The sequence below is a fragment of the Gavialis gangeticus genome, unplaced genomic scaffold (assembly GCF_001723915.1).
Source record: "Gavialis gangeticus isolate Ggan-Ray unplaced genomic scaffold, GavGan_comp1, whole genome shotgun sequence".
Classification (NCBI taxonomy): domain Eukaryota; kingdom Metazoa; phylum Chordata; order Crocodylia; family Gavialidae; genus Gavialis; species Gavialis gangeticus.
This window is the reverse complement of record NW_017729002.1, coordinates 15,885,179-15,893,430: the sequence shown is the minus strand read 5'-3', so window position 1 is coordinate 15,893,430 and position 8,252 is coordinate 15,885,179. Positions and strand designations below refer to the sequence as shown.

General features: G+C 47.7%; 1 protein-coding gene across 3 annotated transcripts in view; it reads right to left on the bottom strand.

The window, feature by feature from the left end:
• The window catches only part of ECI1 (enoyl-CoA delta isomerase 1), a 20,254-nt gene that overhangs the window by 1,148 nt on the left and 10,854 nt on the right, over window positions 1–8,252 (bottom strand). For all 3 annotated transcript variants that reach the window (XM_019507520.1, XM_019507519.1, XM_019507518.1), the window contains 2 exons: window positions 4,481–4,602; window positions 3,003–3,181 (listed from right to left, as the gene is read on the bottom strand). In XM_019507520.1, the coding sequence (XP_019363065.1) occupies window positions 3,003–3,181; window positions 4,481–4,602 (301 nt within the window). The remainder of the gene's footprint in view (window positions 1–3,002; window positions 3,182–4,480; window positions 4,603–8,252) is intronic.

Sequence of the window (8,252 nt, the reverse complement as noted above, 5' to 3'; positions counted from 1 at the left end):
TTGGGGGGGGCCCCCCCCCCCCCCCCCCCCCGCACCCCTCTGACTTGGCAATCGGCTGCAGAGGGACCCTGGGTGCCCTCCCAGACCCAGGAGGCACCAGTCACCGAGCCAGAGATTTGGCCACTGAATTGAGCCGAATCTCCGCTGAATCAAACCAGGGACCAAAGCTTTGCACAGCCCAGTGCAGCATTGGCCGTCAGGGTGAGAGCCCCCTACAGATTGCTTGTTTGTCAAACCCACACAGAGTGTAACAAGAATGTGGTGAATATTCTGGGGGGACTGAGAGGTATTAATATGTTAAGTGGGCTCGTTCCATCAAGGTGCAACTTCCTGAGTGACTTGGAACTTGATAGTCAAGGAATATGGAAAGTGGGTTGAAATGGTAATGCACTGATATGCGAGAGACAGGAATGTACTATTGGATTGCCAATTATGATGAGCCTGTGATTAGATGGCTCAAAGAATAATGTATGTAGAAACTTGTATGCTCTCAGGAGATCTCTGTATTTGCGCACCCTGACACTTATCTCCTATCAGTTGGGCTGACCAGCCACTTACAATGAATAAAGGCTATTTGGTCTCTATTCAGTTTCTTTTACTCACTGGCAAACCTGGAGCACTGAGATCAGGAGAAGTGTCCCTGTTAACATGCAACATGCATGGGACCATGGCCCCGCAGAAGACATAAGAGCCACCAATTGCTGGAAGGTGGAGGCAAATGCATTCATATTAAAAAACCTGTGCCTTATTTTGAACAGTGCAAGTGTTTAGCCATTGAAAAACTACCAAAAGAAATAATGGATTCTACATTTCTTAATGTATTTACTTCCAGACTGAATGCTCCTCTAGACCAGATACTTTATCCAGACAATTTACTCAGCAAAATCTGGGGCAACTGGGCAAAGCTCTCTGGTTTGCGATATGTAGGTCAGGCTGGATGATCTAGTGAGGCCATTTTGTCCCTAATAAACCACAACCTCTGGAAACAGCATTATGTAATTGCATAAAAATATTAACTCATTCTTTTCCCAGCACAAATGCTCCCTATTTTTGGGGGGGGGGGAGGAACACAGCCCATTTCTGGCCTTATAACCAAGTTTCCAGTTAGCCCATAGCAGCTTGAGACTCCCCTGTGGTAAACACATTTCTGTGGAGGCTGTGACCCCAAGTGGCATTATGACCCCTAATTTGCAAATCACTGCCCAAAGGCTTGCCTCGATACTGGACCCACAAGAGCACTGCCAAGCCAGGTTCTCAGCTGGTATCACTCAGCACAGCTACATGGACTTCAGTGGAGCAGCACCAAGTTACAGAAGCCAAATGAGAATCTAGCCATTAACTTCAAACACAGATTACTTCATTAAGTAAAAACAAGGTATTTGCCCATTGCTCACCTATCAACCAGGGCATCATACAACTTACCCTACCGTTTTCCCGTTTCACTTTGGGCCCCTCCACTGTCCTCATAGCACCTCCCACAGAACTTCTCACAAGTCCCTAATTGTAGAGCTGCACTGATACATTGGTCCATATCATATCAGTACCGATAAAAAGGAAAATTGACATTATCAGCAATCGGGGTTTTTTTTTGGCTAATGTGGCTGATAATCTCACCAATAAATGACACATGCATAAGCATAGCTGCAGCATGCATGCAGCCAGCTCAGCAGCTTGGAGAGCAGCATCCAGCTGGTAAGTCTGTTGGGGAAAGAAGCAACGGGGAGGGGTGCAGATCCAGGCCCCCACAGATGAGGAAGTGGGGCTGGCACTGCCCAGCCAGGGCAGGGCACAGGACAGAGCCACAAGCAGCTCATGGGGGGGGGGGGTAGCTCCTGTCACTGTGGGCACCCGTGGTGGAGGTATGCGGGGGTGCCCCCCAGATCTGTATGCAGAATGAGGGTAGGCTGCTGCTGCAGGGTGGGGTCAGGGGTGGTGCCAGGCTCTTCCTGGAGAGGGGGAGGGGGGACTGGACTGCGGCTGTGCTCAGGGCAGGCGGCAACAGTTGCACTGGAAGTGGGGGCTATGGTGGGGGGGGGCTACAGCCACCACAAAATTCACTGTAGTCCCCTGTAGCACCCCCACCTCCCAGTGCCATCACTGTCACCCACCCCAAGCACAGCCCTGGCTCAAACCCCTGCCGGGAAGAGCCCAATGCTGCCCCAGCCTTTTATTTCCAGGTTTCAAAGGTTCTAAGGCAAAGCCAAAAGGGAGAGGAGCTGACAAGGCCCAGGTTCAACTTGTATGTCCTAGCCCATCCCCTCAGCTACACAAACAGAGTGCAGTTCCCTCAAGCCATGTGCCTTCCATTCCAAAAGCTAACAACATTATTAAGTCCAGCACAGATACTGCCCTCAAGGCTAGTCACAGGGGCTGTGCTTCAGAATGCAGGTTAGAACGTCCTCCCTGGTCCTCACATGCCATGTCCTGTCCCAGTTACTCAACAGTTTCAGCTATGTCATACATCATGCCAGTAATCTATCAGCCCTGGCTTATACACCCAATACATTCTTCACACTGTGAATATTCATAAAGTGTACAAACCTGTTCTTACAGAGACCAGTGGCAGCCTTCCCATTAATTTTAACATAGGGAGGCCTGGACCATTACCTTGGTAACTTCTCCAAGGGGAAGCACAGGGGCTATATAAGTTTGTCAACAGTAGCTATAAGGCACTGCAGTTCAGTGGGCTAGTCCAACTCCCTGTGTATTTTAAGAGTCCTCCTTCCAAGACCTTGCCTGCCCGCAAGTTCTCTGCTTGCTAGTAGTTCCCTTCCAATACTGGTCTGCCTATTTTTAAATACCATAAGATGTATTCTACCTGTTCCTACTGACAGTAAGACATTCAGGTTAAATGGAGCCCCATAAGTATTACTTTTCAATTTCACCTTGTAACACAGTCTCTCACTGTGCTCCGTCAGATCAGCATCCTCTGCTCAGGGGGCTCTAGGCATTCCGAGAGGAATAAGAGCAACAGCTGTAAGGCAAGGAGAGCAGTTTCTTACCAGGAATAGCCAGCCACTGTGACATGGTAGCAGCAGCTGCATTCAGAACCTTCTCCTCTGGTACCAATTCATCTACTATGCCTATCTTAAGGGCATCAGATGCAGAGTACAAGAGTCCCAGCTGAAGGGAACGCTCAGTAGCTCTGTGTCCAATTGTGTTCACCATTGTATCCTTGAACCTAGGAGAAAAGAAGTGTTCTAAGACAGGGAAGAAGCCACAGGCCAACCAAAGATTGAAGAGAAGCATTTAGGTTTCAAAAGGAAAACCAGTATTAACCATCACATCCTTTTCAGGACTTCTCTCCTGCAATGTCTATGAAAAACTTAATAAGGGATCACTGTTATGGACACTACTCCCTTACATGGCTCTGCATATTGTCGCCTTGTACTGCAACTGTTGGCTCTCTATGGCATGGGTGGCCTGATACATATTTGTTCAGCATAACGGGCCTGGAGCCACTGGGTACCTTAACAGGAAGCTGCTCTACTCTGACCTGCACAAATCAGAGCAACACCCCTTCAGCACATACACACTACAGCTGAAGCAGTGTGCAGCAGGCTTGTTTAGTAATCTGAAGCTTGTCCAATAACGGGGTAGACAATCCTCCCAGTCTATCCTAACTGCTGCCAGAGCTTGAAACTGACTAGTTCCTACCAACTGCCTCTGTAGCAGCCTTGAAAGGCTCCACAGTGCAGGGGCCAGGTAATGAGACAGTGAGCCTTAATGATGCACAAACTGCTGCATCAGAGACTGTTCCATCATAAACTAGTTGGCAAAATTAAATTAACTTCAATTGCATCTTTAATACTGACTTTAATGGGATCTGGTAAATTGTACTACTTGCACATTTTAAATGACTCCCCACCTTCCCCACAGATGTCTTCAGTGGCCTATGCTGCAGAAGCCAACGCAAGATTTACGTACCGTTCCTAACTTCATATACAGAGAAGGCCTTTATATAACTTGTGTTAAATCCCAGAAAGACCATACTCATGGTAAGATCTAAGCTATGCCAAAATGTATTAGTGGTTGAACTATTGTCATTACTGCACTAACTGCAGGATATATCAGAAGCAGAATGTAGGTCCTTGTTAATTATATATGCAGAATGAAATGAGGGAAAGCTGTGAGCCTGCTCTTGTAGCATGGTAGTTTGAGATGCAGACAGGGTGCAATAAAGCAACATGTAAAATCTGAGGTACAAGAGTATTTTGCTTTAAAAGTTGTAAACACTGTAAGGATAAAAAGTACAGAGTTCTAAAACTGTTGAGCTGGCCTCCGGCCCACAGCTGCAACTGCTTTGTCAGCCCTTTTGAATCAGTAATGCATAAATAGGTCTTGTTGATTTAAAATGTAAATCAATCATTAACTAAACTAACTGAGCTTAGACAGATTTGTATCATGAACTCCTTTTTACAAATTAACTCTTACTATGGGGGCCAGTAAAAATTTGGTTATGGGTTAAACGTGACCTTACCAGAAAGGTGCAACAATGCCCAGTTGCGTTTCGTTCAGTCCAATGCTGTATTTGGGGTTCTCGGCCATGATTCTGTAGTCACAGGACACAGCCATCAAACAACCTCCTGCAGGACAGTTTCCCTAGCACCAGAAGGAGAACACTGTTAATTGCCAAGGTTTTTCTAATTATAAAATATTCTCTGGCTGTTACTATCATACCATCATAACATGTCATAATGAGGTGCTGCATATAGCTGCCAAAAGAGCTATAGAGGAAAGACAGGATAAGCAAGTCCCTGCCAAACTAATTGAAAGAGTGAAAAAAATCCCAACCCCACAACTTAAAAATTCCTAACCTATATTACTCAGATGGCTGGGATTTAAAATGCTTCCTATTTAAATATTATTTATCATTCACTGTGCTATTCACTTCTTGTATTTTCCCAGCTTGGAAAACAGTCTATTCAAATTAAATTTGTTCCTACCTAAGTTTTACTGTCAGGTTCTCAGACACTAGCAGAAGACTGTCTCGTTTGGGATGCAAACTCTGTAGTGGATTCCCTACAAGAAAAGTCTGTTCCTAGTGCAAGTTTAAAACTCCAGGGGAGCATGTCTATTGGCTTGGAGTTTGGAAAATCTTGCTCTCACAAGGCAATGAGACCATACTTAAACCAACTGTGTTCTGTTTAACGAATCTCAGCTGTGTTTTTTCCTCAAATTTGGCTGCATGGTCACCTAACTAGCAAGCACTGAGATACAACCTGCAGAAGCTCTTATTTTGTTGAACACATTAAAATTGAGGCAGCTGACAAATGCACAGGAGTTGTGCATCTAAAATACATCTGAGTACAGAAAACATTTTCCCTAATTTCCAAGAGCTACTGGATGAGCTAGCATAGCCCTGGCAACCAGGGAATTACTGCAGATTATCTCTGGCAGACTCAAAACTTAAAGGCCTTCAGATTCATAGACATTAGGGTCAGAAGGGACCTCAGTAGGTCATCCAGTCTGACCCCTGCCCTCAGCAGGAAAGCGTGCTGGGGTCAGACAACCCTAGCTAGGTGCTTGTCTAATCTCCTTTTGAAGACCCCCAAGGTAGGGGAGAGCACCACCTCCCCGGAAGCTCATTCCAGATTCTGGCAACTCTTACTGTGAAGTTCTTTCTAATGTCCAACATAAGTATACTCTCTGCCGATTTGTGGCCATTGTTCCTAGTTACTCCAGGGAGTGCCCTAGTAAATACAGCATCTCTGATTCCCTGCTGCCCTCCCCTGATGAATTTATAGGCAGCCACAAAATCACCTTTCAGCCTTCTCTTGTGAAAGCTGAAGAGATCTAGGTCCTTCAGTCTCTCCTCATAGGCCCTATGACCGTACCAGTGGCCCTCCTCTGAATTCGCATCCCTCTTGAAGTTCAGTGCCCAAAACTGGACACAGTACTCCAATTGCGGCCTGACCAGTGCCACATAGAGGGGAAGCATCACCTCCCTGGACCTGATCATCATGCATCTGGTAATGCATGATAAAGTGCAGTTAGCCTTGTTGATCACTTCACCACACTGAGAGTCATCTATGACTCCAAGATCCCTTTCCACTGCTGTGCTGCTGAGAAGGTCATTTCCCAGCCTGGAAGCGTGTTGGAGGTTCTTTTTGCCTAGGTGCACCACTTTGCGCTTTTGTTGAATTGCACCCTATTTTGTTCTGCCCATTTTTCCAATCTGTCTAGATCCACCTGGATTTGTTCCCTACCCTCTGGTGTGTTAACTCTGCCCCATAATCTGGTGTCATCTGTGAACTTGGATAGGGTGCTCTCCATGCCCTCATCCGTCATTGATGAAGACAATGAATAACACCAATCCAAGGACCAAGCCTTGCAGGACTCCACTGCCCACATCTTTCCAGGTCAACATCAACTAGGCCTGTGTGAAGCCGCTAGTATTTGCTTTGGATTCAACTGATTTGGGGGGCAATGATTTGATTCAGTGATTCAAATCACTGTCCCAATTTGATTCAGCTACATTTCCGAATCAGCCAGGCCAGGCCCATCCCCCACCCCTTTCCCAGCTGGCAATGGGTGCCCCACCCCCCCAGCTCCTGGTTCTTTAAAAAAAAAAAAAGCCCTGGTTCACTGGGTGCTGGTGGGCAGGGGGCAATCCCCGCTGCCCCCCACTGCATGGAGGACTCTGCCACAAGCCCCCTGACCCTCCACCTCACTCCCCCAGTCCCCCCACAGGTGCCCTGCACAGGCCAGCTCTGGCCCTTTAAGAAAACAAAACCTGAAAAAACCCCTGGACTCACCACTCCAGCTGCCAGGGGGTGATCCTCACTGCCCCCTGCACCATGTGGGGGGCTCTGCATGAGGACCCGAAGGCACTGCAGGAGCGGTAAGCCCCGGGGCTTTTTTTGGTTTATTTTTTCCTTAAAGAGCCAGAGCTGGCCCAGGTGGGGCATCCATTTGGGGGGGGGGGGGCTTCTGGCAGAGTCCCCCATGTAACATGGGGCAGTGGGGATCGCCCCCCACCCAGCAGCACCTGGTGAGCACTGGGGCTTTTCTTTAAAGTACTGGGAGCTGGGGCAGGGCAGCCACTGGGGGGCTGGGGGAGCAGGCGTGTCAGGGGGGCTGGCAGGGGTCCCCCCATGTTCCCCTCCCCCACCCATAGTACTTACCAGCTCAGAGTCAGCTTCAGCTCCCTGCTGCAGCCACCGGGGACTGCCCGAATCATCAAAGCTCTCCAAATCTTTTTCGAAGATTCAAAGAGCTTTGAATCAATTCGGACCTTTAAATTTGGTCCTCTGATTCAAATCAGATTCAGAGATTCGGTCACCGAATTGGGCCGAATCTCCTCCAAATCGAATCACCACCCAAAGCTTCGCAGTCCTAAGATCGACCTGTCCACCACCACTCTCTGGGTGCGACCCCTAAGCCAATTTGCAACCCACTTGACCATGTAATCATCTGCATTACAGCCTGTCAGTTTATTTATGAGAACAGAATGAGATACTGTATGGAAGGCCTTCTTAAAGTCTAGGTAGATGACATCTACTTTGACTCCCGCATCTAAGCATTTTGTGACCTGGTCATAAAAAGAAACAAGGTTAGTCAGGCAGGATCTACCTGCAATGAATCCATGCTGATTTCCTTTCAGCATTATTTCCTGTGGGGTCAATGGCTAAGAATAATCACCTCTGACCTGATCAGACTGCATTCTCCCTGATTTGTTACCCTCATAATTAATAGAGCAGTTATCTAGAATCCTCTGCCAGACTCATCCGTACAGAACTAGGAAACCCTGTGTAGCACACAAGCATTCTATTATAAAAGCTCAAGTGTGTCTTTCCATAACACTTTATTTGCACTCTGACTAGCTAATGGAAATAGCCAGAGTGCTCCAAGTGTGAGGGAGCGCCGCCATGATTCTGAAGCCACACTAAGGACCGGACAGAGGATGGGGGAGCGGAGGCCAGCAGTGCTGGCCTCAGCTCTCCCACCCCGCTCCCTGCAAGAGGCAGAACAGCAGCAGCATGGGGCATTAGGTGGCGGCACTCCATCCCAGCCCCCTCCCTCCCCCCCTCATTCTTGACAGGCAATTCATTAGTCTCTCATAAATGCCTGAATCCTTGCCTTTCCCTTGGGCCATTCTACTATGCCCTGCTGGACAGTTTCTAACAGAGGGCTAGATTATCCTTTCCTGAAAAGCCTCTGGAAAGGAGATCATCAGGCCAAGAAATTCCTCTTGAGTTAAAACTAGCAGTTTCCATGTAATCAGCCCTTCCAGCAAACCTGTTACAGAG